General features: G+C 49.1%; 1 protein-coding gene across 4 annotated transcripts in view; it reads right to left on the bottom strand.

The window, feature by feature from the left end:
• Positions 1–3,650: 3,650 nt before the first annotated feature.
• RERE (arginine-glutamic acid dipeptide repeats) overlaps positions 3,651–19,763 on the bottom strand; it is a 168,130-nt gene continuing 152,017 nt past the window's right edge. For 3 of the 4 annotated variants that reach the window (XM_042831792.1, XM_042831793.1, XM_042831795.1), the window contains 11 exons: positions 18,762–18,924; positions 16,821–16,913; positions 15,851–16,050; positions 15,026–15,187; positions 14,094–14,207; positions 12,069–13,447; positions 11,144–11,366; positions 9,786–10,509; positions 7,826–7,972; positions 7,361–7,541; positions 3,651–6,299 (listed from right to left, as the gene is read on the bottom strand). In XM_042831792.1, coding sequence (XP_042687726.1) covers positions 6,266–6,299; positions 7,361–7,541; positions 7,826–7,972; positions 9,786–10,509; positions 11,144–11,366; positions 12,069–13,447; positions 14,094–14,207; positions 15,026–15,187; positions 15,851–16,050; positions 16,821–16,913; positions 18,762–18,924 — 3,420 coding nt within the window. In that variant the 3' untranslated portion in view covers positions 3,651–6,265. The remainder of the gene's footprint in view (positions 6,300–7,360; positions 7,542–7,825; positions 7,973–9,785; positions 10,510–11,143; positions 11,367–12,068; positions 13,448–14,093; positions 14,208–15,025; positions 15,188–15,850; positions 16,051–16,820; positions 16,914–18,761; positions 18,925–19,763) is intronic. The other variant, XM_042831794.1, reaches the window with a different exon arrangement.

Below are 19,763 nucleotides of genomic sequence, written 5' to 3'. Positions count from 1 at the left end.
CGTTTGTCCCTCCTGGCTCACCACCTCCTCTAGTTAGTATTTTATTTATTGCATCCCAGTGCTCACAAGTGAGCTCCTTCCCCAGTGGCTGCTAATTAGAGTGGGTGTCTTTCCACAGCTCGTGGATGCAGACAGAACACAGGCACTGCAATTCACAGCAAGCACTCAGCATCCATACAGACTGCCCAAAGACACCACCTGAATGGATGCATTTTACCCCACGAGTCCAGGTATCAGCATGCAGAACTAATATCACGTTTAACCTAGCACTCAGTCTCTACACAGAATTAACAGCAGCCATCTCTCACCCCTGCAGAAGGGGAGGACAGGCTGCCCAGCCCCACGTAGCATCACACAAGAGGCAACTCAAAGCAGGCCCTGCTAAGGACACATGAATTTCCTCCCCCCACTCCAACACAGGCTGCAAAGGCTCAGCTGCCCAGGAAAGGCTCCAAGCAGTTGCAGCAGCACTCCCAGTCCTGGGGACACAGCCTGCAGAGAACCCAGCACCAAACACCAGCAAAATGAGCACCAAGCTCTGCCTGAATAAGCAGGGCAACCAACTGGGACACAAAAAAGGCATTTCACTGCTTAGATTCAACATCGAGACCGGACCCAACGCACATTCTGCTGGCGGATTTGCATGCACAAGTGGCACCATGCACCAATTCAGCACACATATATACACACACTCACTGCATTCACACACACAGACACCACAGGTGCTGGCTGCTGGGTCCCTCTGCATCACCCATGGCTGCTCCATGCTCCAGCACAGAGCGCTCTCTGCAGCACTGACAAACACAGCTGGTACTCCCAGTACAGACACGGCTCTGCTCCAACCCCCCAAGAGTTTGCCACCGATAATTAGAGATATTGCAAAACACAGCTAATTACAACCGTCATTAATTTGCTTTCAACCATTCTTTCTGACCGACTGCTGTGAGACCCCCAGCCCCCGGAAACAGCCCACGGGTAGAGAGGGCTGCAGTCCTTTCCTGAGCATCTGCTGCCATCAGGTGGAGAACATCAGCCTGGCACCCACGGCTGGGAAACAGGAGCCAGGATTCAGGGCGAGCCAGCCTCTTTCTCTCTGTTTTATCCACAGGGAGAGCAGAATGTGGCTGAAATGTGTAGCAGAACCAAACAGAACCTGCATGGATTGGGGAAACCACGGACCCAAGCACATCAAGGGGCTCCCAGGGAGGCCTGGAGCCATGGACTGGTCCTCTCTCCAGTGGGCTCTGTGCAAGGAGGTCACCCAAAACCAAACCCAAGAGCCTGAGCTGTGCCCACCCCACGCAGCCTCACATCATTTTCCCCTTCTTCTATTTCTCATTCCAGCAGAGGCACCAGCTTACAAAACAAACGTGGTCCTATTACCCCAGAACAACACGTTTGCAATAAGCATATAAAAGACCATTTCTTAAAGGGGACGAATTGATTGGGAGTGTTAACTTGTAGCCACTTCTGACAGGCAGCCCAAGGCAGGGAACCAACATTTACATTTAGATGAAGGTGCTCCCAACAGCTCCTGCCCCCAGGTTTGTCTCCAGAAGGAATGAGTGAAACCAGGAGCTCTGCTGTAAGCAGCTCAGAAGGACAACAAGGGAAAACAGCCCTGCGCGCACCACTGCCAGCACAGCGAGCTCTGAAGTCACAGCATCAGCAGCAAAGCAATACCCAGCAGTGACACAAGAGCACCAGCACCAGCTGCCCGATGCCCCATTGGGTACAGCAGGGTTTGATGCACAGACTCGGTTATGCTGCAGAGCACCAACATCCCCCACCAACAGCAGTGACCAACAGCAGGCAGCGGTGCGGGCATTGAGAGGCTCCTTCACACCAGGACTATGCAATGCTTGAACGAATAAAAGCAGCAGATGCAAGAATAACCAATGCAATTATGCCTCACTGCTTAATCTGTCAGAAAGGAATACGTATCCTGCCATCAGCTTCAGTCCAGTTTCCAGTTGGAAACCGAACCACCAGAACAGGGAAGAAAAGGAATTATTTTCACCTGGGTAATCAATACCACCTGCAATAAAATTCAGAGCAGGCCAGGCCTCAATGCAGCAGCTTGGTGGATGGAGGAGGGTAGAAAAAGGCAAATAGCATGAAGCTGTGGCTGCACGTTCTGATGGATGCATTCAGCAGCACTACCAGGCCACAAACATTCGACTCCCTGACTTGTAATTGCCTGTGCTTTGCCAGTGAGTTTCATCCAATCGATCTGCAATGGCAGACTTGCATCTCACACCCTGGATTCATGGTCTGCTCCAGCAAAACCTCATGCAATGTGAAACGCAGCGCTGCTATCACACAAAGCTCTTTTCCAAAGCCAATGCCCCCGTCCCACTGCAACTCCTCCCCATGCACACGTTTCCCATGCACCATGCAGCCCTGCAGCTCCGTGCTGTGAGCCAAGCAAGGCTGTACAGAGCCCTTATGCTGACATTGCACAGAACAGCACCCAGGAGCAGAAAACACCCAGCAAAGCCATCCACAGCAACGAGACCCATTGGTAAGTCTTATGCTAAGCCAGCTGTGCATCCTTGCTGTGCTTTGGCGCAAGGAAAAGCCACTTTGTTAACGACAGAGCTGGGCGTGCTCGCAGCAAAGCAGGGCGTGCTTTCAGCCTCCCTCCCCCATTGCACACCTGTTGGCACTGCACGAACGGGGCTGTCCGCGGGGGTCCATCGCAGCACCGCAGGGTCGTCGGCTGCCTGAAGGACACTGAGGGACGCTGCCCGGTGCCGCATTGCCGTCCACAAGCATGCAACACGCCGAGCTTTCCTCCCAGCCCGGCGGTCCGCATGGCAGCTGGGCACGGCTCCGGCCCGCCCGCGCACTCTAGAACGTTCCAGGCCCTCCGCAGCGCGGCCGCCAAGTGGCGCTCGCGCGTGGCGTACGCGCGCTGATTCCCGCCCGTGCCGCCAGGTGGCGCTCGTGAGCACCACGCCTGGTAACTCCCGCCCTTGCCGCCAGGTGGCGCTGGTGAGGGGCTCGCGCCGCTGCTTCCCGGCTGCTCCCCAATGCGACGCCCCAGCGTTCACTTCACCGGCACAAAGTACCGCCTCTAAGAAAACACGAGGCACGAAAATCCTTCGTTCCTTGTGTATATATAGCGTACCATTAACCCGAAGTGAAGGCTACCCGTCCCCGTGAGCCATCAGGACTGGCTTTCCCTTCTGCATCCTCCAACACCTTTGTTTCATATGCAAGCCTTCCCCGCTCTGCAAATGCGAGCAGAGCTGAAGGACCATCCTGTTCTGCTGCTCTTCACCACCTGATGCAGTCAGAGCTTCTTTACCCCCTGTGCTCACAATGCATTACCACTGCAGACACAAACTCCCTGAGGTCTCACCAGCCCAACATCCCTCTACATCCATTCCTCCCCATCTCGTGGCTGCAGAGCACACAGCAGCCCTGGGCAGGCACTGAGTTCCTGAGCTGGACGTGGTGCTGCTGTCTGTGCTGTGTGTTAGAAACAAAATCATCTCCAAGGAGGAAAAAGTCAAGCAAAGAAAGAGGTGAGATGAGCCTTGGAACAGCAAGAAGGGCCGTCCCACATTTCTCTGGTTGGAAACAGGCTTCTCCTACCCACAGCAATCAACAGACACATCTGCTTGCAGGCAGAACCTGGCTGCTGTAGTGTAGCTTGGTTTTATTTATGTCCACAAATATTTCAAAAAAATTACAAAATACTCAAATGGAGAGAACACAGAAGTCACGATTTCTGGGTTTCTACTCTGTTTACACTGTGTTATCCCATGGCAAACTACTCATATATACATTAAGCTTCAAGATATATATAAATGTAGCAGTCAGAATGTACACTCTGCTGTAACGGTGCAGTGAAACAAGCTCAACCATGACGACACAGAACAAGAGAGACTTCTCAAAAAACACGAAAGCAAAACTGAAAACTGAAAAACTTTCAAAACTGAGGAAAAACAAAAGAGAGATTTCTGAAAGAAAACCAGGTCTGGGTTGTTTGAACAGGGCATCCAACACCAGGATGGCTTCAAATGCCACTGCAGACTAAAGCTGTAGTTAATCACAGGTCTAAAATGGAAGTTTCAGTGCTTTTTTGCTGAATGACGTGAACAAAAAAAAAAAACACAAAATATTGGAGTTTGTCTAAAAAAAGCTAAAAGCAAAAGGTAAAAATGCTGCTCAGAAAGGAGTAATTCACTTTCGGATGCCAGCACAGCAGTGCCCAAAGGAAGCCCACCATGCTGGGTGCCACACTGACCTCACTGGCTGCTCCTGCTAACGCCTTCAGAGCTCGTGCACAGGGCATGGAACTGATTAAATGCTACTGCAGTTCCTTAGCGTTGCCAAATCTGCAACAGAGGACACAAGAGGTCAGCAAGTGAAGTCGCCCTCCTCCCCCTCCCTTATATTCTGTACGTGGGCCTACAACACCCTGATGTTGAATTTGTCACTGGGTGCTACGCAACACCTTTGGGCACTGATGCTGACGCTGCTTCGAGCCCCACGTGGTGTAAAGCACTGTGCATGCCTTCCATCACAACGTGTCATTAACCACAACTCCAGCACACGTGGCTCAGTACAGTCCTATGACACAACCATCACATTTATAACAGTCTACAACAGCAGAGAGAGAGTGCTTGTGAGCTGAGAGAGGAAATGGGGAAGCAGACGGCCAGCAGATTCAGATGTCCATTGGCTGCACCACCCTCTGCCCTGGCAAAAAAAAAATAAAGAGAACAACCGAAAAACCAAACCAACCAAACATGGAACAGTAGGAACACATAAAACCTCTCTGCCTAGGCAGTCAGTCTCTAAAATGATGCTCCCTGGCCTCCTGCGTGCCCCTCTCCTCTTACCACCACGTGGGAACCAGCCAACAGGAGCTCTGCACGGACCTGTTGCGTTGGAGGCAGTAAATATTACTGTCCATGTATTATGTGAAGCCCAAAGCAGTGAGTTCCTGAGATACAGAACGGTTGTGGCAGTTACAAAGTTTTTGCTTATAAAAACGGAATTCAAACAGTCCGAACGAAATGCAGACTGCTCCTTGCAGAACAGCTTTAAGAACACTGAGTTGTCCAGTCCTCCTTCCTTAAAAATGCATCAAACACAAGAGGCCAGGGAGAGCAGACCTCCAAAACTATGCACGGTATGAAGTTCTGGCTGTGCTACTTTGAGCCATGGAGCATTTTAAAACAGACATTTTAGGGTTATGTCTTTGAACTCTTAGTTATCCTATGAGGGATAGCCTAAAACCAGTGTGGTTAGATTGAAGTCCCAAAGGGTAAAAGAGGTGTAGGATGGCCGTGCTGAAGACCAACCCCTGAAGAAGGGTCAGTGAGCTCCAAGGGACACCTGCACTGCTGAGAAACCCAACTCAACAGAAACCAGCTGCATAACAGAGATGTAACACTAACAGAAGAAACAAAAAAACCAAGAACAGTCATTTGCAACATTATCCCTGCATCTCCCTTTAATGCTTATTGTTGATAACAAGCCAAATTTCAAGCTTTTACCCATTTGAAATTATTGATACCCATTGTTCCCTTTAATTAAAGGGATAACTATATATATTTTTTTTTTATTAAAAAATCAACTCTGTATTCTGTCAATACCAGGTAGGAATTCACAACCTGTGATGTTACTGAAAAATCAACATAAACGTTTCTGGAGTTTCGTTTCGTTTCGTTTCTCCCCTCTACCCAAAAAAGTTATTTACAGACTTAAAAAGCCATGCTGCAGAACTGAGCTCTCTTGAAAATTATGAAGATTTCCTACAATGTATTAAAATAAAAGTAGATTTTTTTTTTATTATTATAGCACTTGGATTCAGAGCTTGTTATGTCACCTACTTGCAATCCTTGTTTTTTTTTCTGAAGTAGCTAGAGATGCACTGAGTGTCTCTTCACGCACAGTGACTTGTTGTGAGCCCAATCCTAGCACCTACTCAAAACAAACTAGTAATTAAAAAAAAACCAAGGTTGCAGGAAGTTCTCTGAATATTCCACACAGTCCTGTATTTTCAATAGGCTTCTGAATACGTTGTCATGCAGGGAGACCCACACCAGTCTTGAGAAATCTTCTCTACAAATGAACGCTATGCTGATAAGTCTCTACTTGTTGGGTGGTTGTTTCTGTTTTAAATATATAAAGAAATCTTTATAAGATATTCTTTTCCTTTTGTAGCTCTTATTGTATGTAAAAATGTTCCACTCCTTCCCAAGGACTGGGGTTTCCATAGCCAGCATTACAAATAAATAATTTATTACAACTGTTTGTCGCCTTCTTTCTTCAGCCGACTGAAAGAGAAAGAAAACTCATTTTAACAAACCAAGGAGGTGTCATGACACTTCAGTGACAGCATGCCTTCCTGCCAACCTCACCTGGGAGCCCTGAAGGGAACAGAGGCTGCAGGATGGGCTTCTGAGCTCTCAGCACTAAATGAGGACCGCTGTAAGAGCAGCGATAACAGCAGCTGCTGGGGGAGGAAGCGATGACCTTTCGCTCCTTACAAGTGTGTGAGATCACTCGTGCCAGCTCATCAAGCTCCAGCTTGATCTGCAGTTGCAAGTGAAATGTCACTCAGCTCCAGGCAGAGCGGCTGCCCTCGTGGCATAAGGCCAGCGGGTGATTTTGGATAGCAGCAGCAAGTACAGAAGCATCAGAGTGAAGCGGTGCGAGGCAGGTCTTTAATATGCTGCTTCCTACGCAGCCCTGCTACCTGCCGACACGTGGAATGACCTTTGCTTGGTGCTGAAGGCTTCCTCTTCTTAGCTGACATCTCACTCAGTTGCCATTGCCCAAGAGGAAATAAGGTGCTGTGAGACAAGGCAGGCTGAGAAGAGAACCACTCCACTACCTGCACTTGTACAGCACTGTGGGGAGTAGTGGGCACTCTCCAATGTTAATTCAGGGTTCACATTCCTCACACACCCAATCTCCTTTTCCCTTCAGTCATTTCTTAAGACTCACTGATTTACGGAGCTCCTTGTCGCTGCTTGTTCATAAAGCTCTCACCCACCTTCCTCCTCCACTGCTCTCAAGGAAGACAAAGCAATACAGAAGCAGCAATCATAACAAGAATCACACTAAAAAGCCCAGGTGGAGGTGACTCAATTCACTCAAGCCTTGTGCCAGCAACGCGGGCCCAGCTTTCAACCTGCCCTATCATCAATGCCCTAACTAGGTCTAAGGGCCCTAATTAGGTTTAAGGCCAGCTTCACCAACCTCTCTAAGTGCATCAGGCCAATATCTCAGCACGCAAGAAGGCGGCATTCGTTCACAAGAAAAAACAGATGGAACACACAGACAAAGATGAAGGAAACCTTAAGTTTCCACAAGCCCCCGTGGCACCTCTCACCTGTAATAATCTTCCTGACTTGGTAGATGACCACCATGCATGTGAGGATGCCCGTGCAACCACTGCTGCTCCATTGCCAGTCTCTGCAGCTCTGCTGACTGTGCATGCATGGCCTGCAGCTGGTGGGCTGCGGACATCGGAGGTGGAATGGCACCAGGCAGATCCCGAGGGTAAGGGGTACCTACAACACAGAGTTGTGCATTTGTACTCTTTTGCTATGAGGTCTGCAGAGCTGCCTCACAAAGCCCTTTTTTCTTTTTTTTTTTTTTTCTTTTTTTCTTTTTTAACCTCCCCTAAAACGGAGACAGCAAACAAAACAAGGCAAATAAAAACCCACTTCAGTTGTAAGTGAAGTTACAGCTCAACCCCGCTGCCACACCTCCCAGGAAACGCTCGGAGCCAGAAGAAAAGCTGACAGCTCAGATCAAAGGGCAGCCTCCAACAAGGACCATAAAATGCTCTCACCAAAGACTGGATGTCGGAGCATTTCATGCTCATGAGGTGGCTGTCCTAGCAATGGGTTGGGGATGGTCCCAGGTGGGTAGGGGAAACGTGCCAAATGGGGTCCAGCTGCTAACGGATCCACCAGCGGGTGAACAGGTCCTGCTGAACCTTTAGAAGAAGGAAAGAAAGAAAGCAATCAACTGCTTGGGGAAGCATCACTCACTGCTGGGAGATCAAAAGCCCTGTTACCACTTGAGCTGGATCGGCATTTGGCCTAATTGGCGTGTAATTACCAGGAGCTCAGCTCCATCCAATTTGAAACCCACTTTTCTATCCTGAAGTGTTTGAAGTGACATCTGCTTGCCAAACAGTCTTAATTGTTAAAGCAACAACTCGAGGCTTTCAATTTCTGCAAGAACAAGAAATCCACCAAGTGACAAAAAATAAAGTAACAAAACCATCCAAGCTTTCCTTCCATCATCCCCACATGCACTGCAGCACAGCTTGCTTGCTGACCAGCCCCGCTCAGACCAGGGCAGGTGAACTGAGAAAGTGAAACCTGTTCAATCCTGAAAACTTAAAAAAAATACGTCTGCTCTTACCTTTATTTGGTATTGCAATTTCTCTCCCCTGTATGTATACATAGATACATACTTAAATTGCTTATATAATTAGCTTTCCCCCTGTTCAGAGTGCACTGGTATTTAGCAAACAGCTTAAGCTGCTTGTCTCCGAACACAATAAACCCTGTTCTTCAGTCCCTACTTCTCAGCCACTTGTTCCACTTTCCACTGCACTGCTCCAGAACAAATAACAGGACAGTACCCAGACTTACCTGCACAGAGCTTGAACGACTTACCTGACAACAGCACCCCTGCACAGACAGCATCTATGACAAATTTCTTCTGCTACCAAGGGGCTACCAAAAACCTGCCTGACACTGAGCCAGCCCATAATTTGTGCATTCTCAAGCAATGTTCACAGCTTTAGAAATGCTGACCCTCAGTGCTATCATCTCCTACCTGAAACACTCTCACTGCTTAATCTCACAAGAGACTGCTGATTTCTTGCTACACAAATTGGCTTCTGCAACAGCATTCAAATTCTTCCCCTACTCAAAAAGAAGGGAAGGAAGCCGTGTTTAATGCATATGCTCCAAGGCAAAGTATGCTATATTTGCTTGCACAAACAGTACATTTGTTCCCAGAAGCACCAGGAGCTGCACTGTCAGTACTTGGACTTCTCTCATTTTCCTTTCTTGGCTGCTCCTGCACCTGGTGCCCTGCTTGCAATGTTCTCTCTGGTCTACGACCAGAAAAATTCTGCTTAGCACCAGACTCTCGACACCTCAGAGGAGCAACTGTGTAGCTTACTTTAGAAATGAACAAGGCACCAATTCATTTTGACACTACTGAATACCTTGGGAAAAACTTTTCCATATGTAAAAATACACTGTAACTAGAAAGATGCCAACCCATCAATTCAGATATTTCTTAGGAGAGCTGTGACAGGGAACTTCAGCTCAACTAAAGCCATGTGGTTGGCATGACAAATGGCTGAAGAGATCAAGTTGTCCTTGCTGCTTTCTTAAAAGCCCTTAAAAACATCTCACAGTGACAGTGCAGAGTCTAAATGGTATCACTGGAACAGGCTGCCCAAGGAGGCTGCGGATCCCTGCAGGCATTCAAGGCCAGGCTGGATGTGGCTCTGGGCAGCCTGGGCTGCTGGCTGGTGACCCTGCACACAGCAGGGGGTTGGAACTGGATGAGCACAGTGGTCCTTTTCAGCCCACTCTTTAATTCTATGATCCCTGTACTGTTACTTAGCATTTACTTCATTTCTGCCCTGCACCCTTTCATTAAAAATCACAATCTTACACTGCCCAAAAGCCACAGTTACATACAGGCAAACAAAGGACTCCCAACTCCAGGCTTTCGGGCAGAGGTTCCAAGCAAACTGCTCGGCCAGCTCCCGGGCTCACCTTGATGGAGGGGATCCTGCTGATGTAGGTGTAAATGCGAATGTATGTGCGAGTGTTGGTGATGGTGGGGCGTGACGTTGAACATCTGCAGCCGTGCCAACGGGTCGTTTGTCAGCGATGCCATCCGCTCCGCGTGTATTCTCTCAGCTGCCAGTCTGTCAGGGTAGCTCATTTCAGGCCGTAACTGCGGGCCTGCCAGCGCGAGTCTCTCTCTTTCGAGCGGGTTCAAACCCGGGTGGAAGGAAGCAAACGGGTGAGGTCCTGCCGTTGGGGGAATAGTCAGTGCACCGTGCCTGGCAAAATGCTCCATGGGGTTGGTGGCCGGGTGCAGCGCATCGAGCTCCGGGGGCTTCACCTCGAAGCCAGGTTTCATCCTCTCTCTCAGCTCCCTCTCCCGGATTTCTCGCTCCCGGATCTCCCTCTCCCGCAGCTCTCGTTCCCGGATGGTGGGATCCACGTTGTAGAGGCCGGGCATGTGGTAGGCCAGGAGCGGGTCGGTGGGGTTGAGGGGGACGAAGAAGGGATGGTTACGGTTTGTTGGAGACATGACGTGAGGACGGGCGTATTCGCTCAGCGTTCGTAGAGCAGGTGTGTCCGGGCCAATGTAAGGAGGGACGGCGGCGATGGTCGTCGGTGGGGGTTCAAACGAAGGCCTCATGTGTGCTGGCCCACTGAGCTGCGACTCTCCGAGGCGGCCTTCGTGGGAGGAGCTGGATACCTTCTGCTGCACAAACGGGGGAAGAGATGTTTCAGTTCAACTCGTTTGGCTTACCCACGCTGGCATCCATTTCCCTCCTTGTGCTGCATAACGCGCCAACGACCTCCCCGTGCTACGGGCCCAAAGGTCATCGTTCCTTTCCAACAGGCCACCAAAACGAAAAACAAAGAATTAACTGTGCTGATTTTCTATAGTGAGACCGCAGTTTGGGAATTCCCATCACAAAAAATAGAGTTGTGTGTCTTTAATCAAGGTGCCTTCAGATTTAAAGCCTTCATATCCCTTTTTCAGCAACGATTTTGTGCCTGCACTGCAAAAGTGGTGGAAGTTACGCAAATAATTCACTGTATCTACACCTACAGAGTGTTTTTCATATCTGAGCTTCTACTGCAAGTAATGTAAACACCTGGCCCAGTTATCCCCAGCTGCACTGGCTTCCCACACACAATTATAGGCTGGGAATAGAAACCCTCTACTTCCTTTAGAGAAGAAAGTGACAGGCAGGCTGGGAATGCCCAGAGCGGGTTGGCATTCACTTAACACACAGCTCCCATATTCACAGATACCTGGTTGCACGTGTATTTAGGCACACTATCCATGCCAACCCTCCTAAGCAGCTTTTAGCTACAAATAAACCTACCGCAGCTCTTTCTGCTTCTCTCTCACGCTCACGTTCTCTCTCTCTTTCCTTCTCTTTTTCTTTCTCTCTCTCCCTCTCTTCTCTGGCTTTCTGCTCCGCCTCCCTTTTGGCCTTTTCAATGGCCTCTTCTCTCTTCTTGGCCAGTTTGGATCCTGCCAGAGGCATGAAGTACAAATCTGCTCTTGAGCACGAATTGTAGCCACGGTCCAGGTGCTTATAAAACCTGAGGGAAACAAAACAGAAAGAGGTCAGCTCTGGGAAGGTAGAAGTCTGAAGTTTAAGAGCTGTATGTCAAGGAGGAAAAGTTATCAGTGCACACTTACAACAGCACCACCTGCTTCACTGACAGGGAATAAAAGGAATTAACTGTGCCAGGAGACAACACAGACAAGCAAAGTGCAATGCTCCTCTCACAAGTACAACCTCTAATACCCTGCCTGAAAAAGCACCTTTACAGAGAAAAACAGCAAAGCCCTGATTAAAACAAGGGCTGACAAGATGGACGTGTGAAACACATTCACATCTCACTGAAGCTGATTTCTCACACGCATTCAGAAGCCTTCTTCCACAGCACAAGGAGGCAAAGTTTCAGCTGACTTCAATAAAAACTGACCCGCCAACATAAGGACAATTATGAGAGTAAGGAGAACTCCACCATGCAACACTCTCACTTCAGCTCAGCAAGCCTTCCTGCAAGAACCAGGCATGGGAGGCAGGAAGATTCACTTATCTCCCTCAGCTATCCTTGGGAAGGGTGAAAGGGAAACAGAGTCACTGCTTAATGCAGGGTCTGTACATCAGCAGAGGAAAGTCCTTAACAAAATCTTTTCTTGACAAAAAGGAAAGCAATTCCACTGCAACAAGCAAGTGAGATGCAAGCTTTTGGGTTCTGCTAAAGAAGTGCAGCTGCTGCCAACCTCCATACCTGGCGGACTGGCTGGCATGACTCGGTGTATCCACCACCGTTGGCTCTGGCGATGGACTCCGTGGTGGAGGCGGAGGGCTTTCTGGTTCCTCAGCCTCATCGGGAACCTCCTCTTTGATCTGGACAGGTGGCAGCGTGCAGGACGTCACCACCGGCACGCTCCCACTAGAAGCTGCTGACGTGGAGATGGAGGTCTGAAGCGGGATGCCGGGCACGGCAGGCGGCGTGGAAGTGGAAGGGCACGAAGGAGAGGTGATGGACGGTGGGGCTCCAGGGACAAAGGGATGCTGAGAAAAGGGGGGCTGAGAGGATACCTGGTGGAGTCCGGATGGGGGATGAGCGGCGGATGGAGGAAGGCTCTGACTCTGGGTCAGGACGGGAGGCTGGGCTTGCGAGGACTGCAGCGGCTGGCTCTGGGGCATCAGCTGCAGGGGAGGAGGGTGCGCGGATGGAGGGTGGTGAGTGGAGAGGGAGCTCAGGGGTTTTAGAGCTGGTGGCGGAGGCAGGTTGGAGTTCATCGAGAACGGAGAAGGGCCGGAGAGATGAGGAGGGTGCTTGTGGGATGGAGGGGTGGGAAGCTGCGGGATGGGGGTGGTGGGGGGAGGCTTGATGTGAGGCATGGCCATGGGGGCGGGGGGCAGCGGCTGCTCCCGCGGAGGCTGGGCCTGCTGCAGCGGGGCTGCGGCTGGCAGGGAGGGCTGAGACACCTGCAGTGCAGAGTGGGAGTGAGACGGTGCTTGTGTCTGAAGGGGAACCTGAGACTGAGGAGACTGTGTGGGGAGCGAGAACGGCTGGGGGGGTACGGGATGAGGCAGCAGGGGCTGCGCCTGCAGGCTGTGCGGGGCGGGCTGGGGCTGAGCGTGCAGCGGAGGCTGCGAGTGGGGCTGCGATGAGGCTGGGGCCGGCTGGCTCTGCGATGCGTTCAGAGGCTGCAGGGGCGGGTGAGGCGATGGCAGTCTCTGCGGGTGCAATGCAGGGGCTTGCTGGATGTGGGAATGAGGAGGAGGCGGCGCGGCGGCCTGGGGCTGGCTGGGGGCCTGGGATGCTGGTGGTGAAACCTGCGGAGGAGCTGCGGAAGCACTCGAGGCTGCAGGCAGCGGTGCTGGCAGCTGAGCTGGGATGGGGGGCATGGCAGGAGGAGCCTGGCCGGAGCTGCTGGGTGCCTGCAGCACTTGGGGCTGCGCCTGCAGCACTTGCTGCTGAGCGGATGAATCTGAGTCGCTCTCATTGTCTTGAGGGCTGGGGATGCTGGGTGACGTGCTCCGGTTATCCTGGTCGATGTCCTTGGGGTCGCTGCTCCCTTCGTCGTTGACGCTGCGGCTGTCAGAGCTCTCACCTTCACCCTCACCCTCCGAGGGAGAGTTTGGCCTGCTGATCTCCTGCAGGAGAAGGGGAGAGCAATCAGTGTGTGTGAGGAACTGCATGCAGCGTGCCATAGAGAATCACCATGCACGTGTGCTGGAGTGCCAGTAACAACCTCTGAATCTCATGGGACAAAGCAGCACAGGTGGTGCCACTGCAGCACACCCAGTTCCAGGCCCCCAGAACCAGAGATGGACACATGGGGAGAACCCAATGAAGGGCCCTGAGGCTGAGTGCAGGGCTGGAGCAGATGCAAGGAGAGCTGGGGCTGCCCAGCCTGGAGAAGAGAAGGCTCAGCCCAGATACCATTAGATTACGACAACTGCAGTGTTGTTCTAACTTGTCAAAGAAAAGGGAAAGCCAAATTTCAATTAAAAAAAAAAACAAACTGAGGTGTGTGTGTGGGGAAATAAACTCAGTATGTTCCTCCTATATTGCTTAAGTATAAAACAAACAAACAGACTCCTGAACTTACCCTACGTTGTTCCACTGCTCTCCAACAGATGGAACATATTATAATATGGGTTGCTTTCTAGCCACAGATTAAGTTAAAATTTGCTGTGGCCTAAATTGGTTTTGTGTTTTGGGTTTGTTAGTGGATTTGCGCTCCCTCCCACACTCAAACTGTTTCCAAAAATGAAAATATTTCTCTGTGGGACTCACTTGAGTTTTGGATTTTTTGGCACTGGACCTTTCGGGCTCCTCTGTGTCCGACGCTGCCTTCTCCCGCTGCCTCTTGGAGTTCTTCAGAGGAGAAGAAACCTCTTCTTTTATTTTCTGCCACAAATGAAGCAGAAGAGGACAGTTACCAGTGATGTAAACACAGAAGTAAACGAAATGCAAGTCAGTGCTATCATGTTGAACACAAATGAATGAGGAGGGTTCCTATGGAGCAGGAGAACTTATCAGAAGTTGAGATCTCCAGAATTTAACACCAAGCCAAGTCAGCATTTGCTCAACTTCTTATTTTTTCCTCTCTTACAGAAAGGGCATGGATGGAGCACTCCTGCTAAGAGCCTGAAATAATATATACTTCTTTTTAATTTGCTGCTTTTCAATTTACACTGCTTAATGCACACTTCCTTGTTCATCTGCCTTTGTTTTGTCAGTGCTCTCTTGGAAAAGCACTCAGTGAAACAGACTGAAGCGTCAGCTAGCTCTGAAAATCAAGCAAACTGCTTGCAAAACAGTAATGGAAGTAGTCTCAATTATTACACATTCATATTCCTTTATAAATAAAGATTAAGTACTGCTTAAGAAACCAAAACTGTCTACTTGTCTTGGATGTAGCATTTCTGATAGGTATTACTTCCGTGAGCCTAACGCTTGCATTTGCATCCGAAAATGAAGGATTAGTTTATCACAAGAGCAGTAAGGTTATGTGGGGATACTTTAATGGCTCTTATCACATCTGTATGCACGGGAATAAAGCATCACTGAGATGCATCATTAAATGTTTTGCACAGCTACACACGTAGGGATTTCTGTGTCACTGACAGATCCCCCGGCCCCCTCGAATCTGCACCTTATCAAGCTGATGGAAGAGGCCTCAGGGGCCCAGTTCTGACACAAAAAGAAAGATGGGGAGATTTTACCTTGGTGGACTTCTTCACTGAATCTGCTTTGCTGTCATTGCTGGAGGTGCTGGCAGCACTGGGAGAGTTGCGGCCGCTGGAACGGATGTCTTCGTTAATGGGTGAGGCTCTACCATCAGGGCTGGCTGGCTGCTTTTTACGACCACTACGTAGTGTAGACATCTAGTTGTGTAACAGACATACAAGTTTATCGAGTCAGCATTTGTTCAGCTGATTTTTTCCTGCCTTACAAAAAGGGCACGGACAGAGCGTTCCTGCTAAGAGCTTCAAAGAAGAAATAAACCAGAATACTTGATTGTTTTTTTTATTTATAATTCTTCCTTGAAAGTTCATCTCAGCTTAAAAGCGAGGCAAATTACTTTCTGTGCCTACACCAAGACACTGAGTGTGGTGTACCTTAAGTACTGTCTGCTAGAAATGAGAACATGATGCTCCCTCAGCTGCTATTGTCCACGTGCTGCATTTTCTCCATAAAACATGCATACATGTTTTTAAGTGTGCATACACACACACAGGGGGTGAGGGGGTGGAGACCCACAGTTCCATTAAGAAAAATTATATATGTGTATGCATATATATATGTCTGTGGGCATGCAAAACAATCGAGTCCAACTGCTGAAACCACCCACAGTTTCACAGTGCTGCTGCTACGCCATAAGGAACCACAGCAGAGTAGGTTCCAGTAATTACTGCTGCTTCCCTCCCAGTGCAGTACTCTCTTGGATGAGAAGCAAACAGGTGGGACAGAGGAATTCAGTCTCATTTTAGACCACTTAAACAACAGAACAAGCAGAAATGTCAAGGAACCAACAGTGCGAAGCCTACCGAGCCACGACTCCTCCTTGTCCTCATGCTATGCTTTCCACTAAGTCCATCATCTTCCTCTTTGACAGGCTTAAACATAAAGGGTGGAGGGTCTACGGGCTTCTCAATGGGTGGCAGCTCTCCGTACTTCTTGAAGTGAATACGACAATCTGTGCACAGTAAGATGTTTTCTCGACCGCCGTGGTGCCAGTCCTTGGAGGCTTGGGGCAGAAAAAGCAACAGCTTAGAAATATGCAATCTGCTAGATGGTCAGCATAAGTGTATTGCATTATTACAAAAACAAAGCAAAAAAAAAACCAACCCCAACCCACCAGGAAATCCACACCACTACGGAAGTATCTGCTTTTCTACTTGCAGCTAACTGTGCAATCTCCACAAACTTTGCCCTGTTCCAAGCTTCATCTGCCTTCCGGTGCACAGCTTCTTCAATGTTCAATTTAAAAAACACTTGTTTACTTAAGCAACTTGAGCTCTGAAAATAACAAAGGAAGAAGTCTCATCTGCTCTACCTGGGAAGTGACAGGCAGCTATTATTCTCCAAAGCTGGGGCTTCTTAAAAGAGAAGTGAACCGTGCACTTCTCACTTCCTTCCCTTACCAGGGGCTCCCACCACGCCACGCATGCACCCAAATGCAAGGCAGCCTCCATGTTGGTGCCCTATGAAGAAGTTTTGCATGGGACAGTCGCTGCTCAGTGTTGACTTGCTGGGCACAAACACATTATATCAAGAACTTTGTTTAGATTTGCAGATTGTACTGCATAGATGGTTACCTCCCAGGACTCTCCACTGTCTCAGCAATAGTAATTTGCAGCCATAAGGCATTACCAACTCTGCTCTGAGTGCTGCATGTTTCAGCTGATTCAACCCCACGTTTTCTGAACAGCTGTACACACAAGCACATGCTCGGATGAACCTGTGTAGAAAAGGCAGCAGAGAGGCAGGGAAGCACAGCAAGAATCAGGCACGTACTGGTTGTGAAGCAGTGACGGCAGGCGTAGCCCTTCAGCTCCTGTTCACTGTCCTCACTGTCGAAGTCATCTTCACTGGCCGAGCTCAAGTCCACTGAATATTTAAAGAAAAAGACGAGAAGAGGGAAAGAAAAAACAAAAATTCAGCAGGATTTTCTGTTTCTGCCTACCTGGCTGCAATAACCATCAGCAATGATGGCTCTTGTTTAAATTCTGTGACTTCCTACAACCACTCTGCCTTGGCTGTCCATCATATCAGTTCTGCAAACTAAACAAGACATGACGTGCTGAATCTACAGATGAAAAAAAAAAGCATTCCAGGAATGTACAAAGTGATCCAATTATCCAATTCACAGAGCCTTTGGTTTGGTAGATGATATCTTTCCAATTAAGCTGTTGCTCACCACTGTGCTAGCAAGAGAGGCAGTGTTCCTACAGAACGATTTAGGAGAGAAAGCAGCTTTGTGTCCAGAACCTGGTCAAATTTAAAGCAGGATCCTATTAGCTTTCCAGTCCTTAATGCGAGGCTCCTTGAAATGCAACCTGTAGCAACATTACATCTTAAGAATGTCCCATTTCAAAGAAGCAGAGAACATGGCCCCAGACACCTTCCTTTGCTGCAAGCAGCATGTAACACATTATCTAACTATGATGCTGAGAGCTAAAAAGCACCGCTTAAACCACAGAAAATCTGCACACACCACAAACTTTACCCTTCCTTGTCTTCTAAAACAACTCTCGACCAAATCCTTCCTTGTTGAGAGCACTGCACTTTTCTAACCACTCACTATGAATTAACAATGTAATGGATTGTAAATTGTCACCAGCAGAAAACTCTGTTAAGGGTATCAGTCTGACGTGTGGCATCTTTTCTTCACGTCTTTAATTAGAAAAGAAGCCTCTGATGCAAGAACACTGAATTTCTAAAGGTTCTGGGAGGCTATTTTGTCATACATGCAGGTTACAGAGTGTTACAGCTCTTGCCACTGGCTGCTGGCACCACCACCACTTATTTCTGCCTTAATTCTCACCAGTGTTTAAACCTCAGCTGCACAGCTAACATCAGGCTACAACTCTGTTTCTTTGAGTAAGCTGATTTTTACTCTCATCCTGCAGTCAGATCCATACCAACCCTTTCAGCCACACGAACTCGGATGAGCTGTCCTGGACTGAGCTGTACAGCCAAGACCTGCACTTCTTGTGCACGCAGGAACGGCCATAAATCCCATCAATCTCAGCACAGAGCAGCTAGCAGCCCTTGCTGTCTCACTCCTTCTCTCCCCACAATTCTCCCTCCTTCCCTACTTAACATACTCTCTACTACCCCCACATTAATAACACTGTGTAAAATCCTGCCTTCCACACAGTGCCTTTAAAAGGCACACAAAACGTGCTCTGTTCAGTCCACGGATGCCATCAGCCTCTGACAGAAACATTCATAAATGCACAACCACATAACTAACCATAACCTCTTACAACACAGCACATCTCGCTGCTTTGGGCAATTATTCCTTCTTTCGACCCTTCTGCTTCAATCAAGGCCAAAGCACTTCTATGATAAATGAAGACACAGGAGCACTGCCTGCAGCACCACGCTGTGATAAAGCAGATGGAATGGTCACTGTGTAAGGATGAAAGGACTTCTTTTGCATTTTCTCATTCCCATTACTGTAATAAGCCTGGAGAAAGTGCCACACGAAACCAAGACAATTCAGCACCAGGGCAGTGTTTCCATCCTAACACGATGCTTTTAACAACTACACACAGCACTGCTGATCAAAGATGCCTACCACATTCCAGCATAATGGTACAAGAACAGCAGAGGGCAGCTGCCTGAACTCCATTTCCTTGCCATATTCACTCAGAGGTACAGCACCACTATGTTACCGTCTCTCCATGCACCTAAACAAAGGCAAATGCATTGCTTTCAGCTTCCACTTACAGAATTCACTGGAGGGGGGCCTGGAGGGAGTGTTGACCGGAGTGGAAGCAGTTCGAGTTTTAATTCTCCGAAACACAGCCTGCCTTCGATGCCTACGGTGGGCTCGAGAACTTGCTGCTTCAGGGGTTTTCTTCCAATAGTAATAGAAGGTGATTAGTTCTCCCTGCAAATACAGAAGGAATATGTTAGAGGGGCAAGCAATTCTGACTTGTCAGCTTTTCTCCTCCCCCCTGCTCTATCTACGTGCACACGTGTTTTTACAGGAAACTTCACGATGCGTTTCAGCCAGAGAAAAGAATCCTTTAGATAGAACAGAAAAACCTTCAGTGACTGTTGTTCGCTGCTGGGGGGGGAGAAGGGAGGCACAGAAGCAGCCAAGGGCCTTCTGCTGCCCTCCACCTCCCCTGGAACAGAGGGCTGAGGTCTCCAGCCTGGCACTGCAGAGCCCCCAGGAGCCCCTGCCCTGCAGCTGCACAGCGTGGGGCTTTAATCTCCCTTCTCTTACTTTGAAAGCCCATCATTTCCTGGCAACTTGTCTGCCTCCAAGGGAGAAGGTGCTGCTCCTTTCAAGTTGCAAGAGGAAACGGAGGAACTCTGAGCAACCCCTTGGAAACTGGCATCAACACCAACACACCTGGGCTGCCCACAGAGAGGGCTGAACTGCACTGTGTGCAACCAGACCCCATAACCCCAGCCTGCTCTCAGTGGGGCACATCACTCAATCTGAGGCTAATAAAGACACACCCTTAATCCAACCTCTCCCAAGGGCCTCAAACAAGCAATTACAGCTGCAACTAACATCTGCACCGCCGAAACACTTGTAAGACAAAAGGAGGATGTTGTTCTACACATTAACTGCTGACATCTGAGACACTTGAAGGGTTTTATCCGCGCCTCATTCGAAAATAGAAACGCCAAGAAAAGAGCACAACCACGATTCTGGCTACTGACAGAGGCAGCTGAGATGTGTTTCTGGAGGCACACAGAGCCCTGCTGCTCTGC

Source organism: Centrocercus urophasianus, unplaced genomic scaffold (assembly GCF_019232065.1).
Source record: "Centrocercus urophasianus isolate 14NV4802_14NV808 unplaced genomic scaffold, USGS_Curo_1.0 seq_36, whole genome shotgun sequence".
NCBI lineage: Eukaryota > Metazoa > Chordata > Aves > Galliformes > Phasianidae > Centrocercus > Centrocercus urophasianus.
This window is presented reverse-complemented; position numbering and strand designations above follow the sequence as displayed.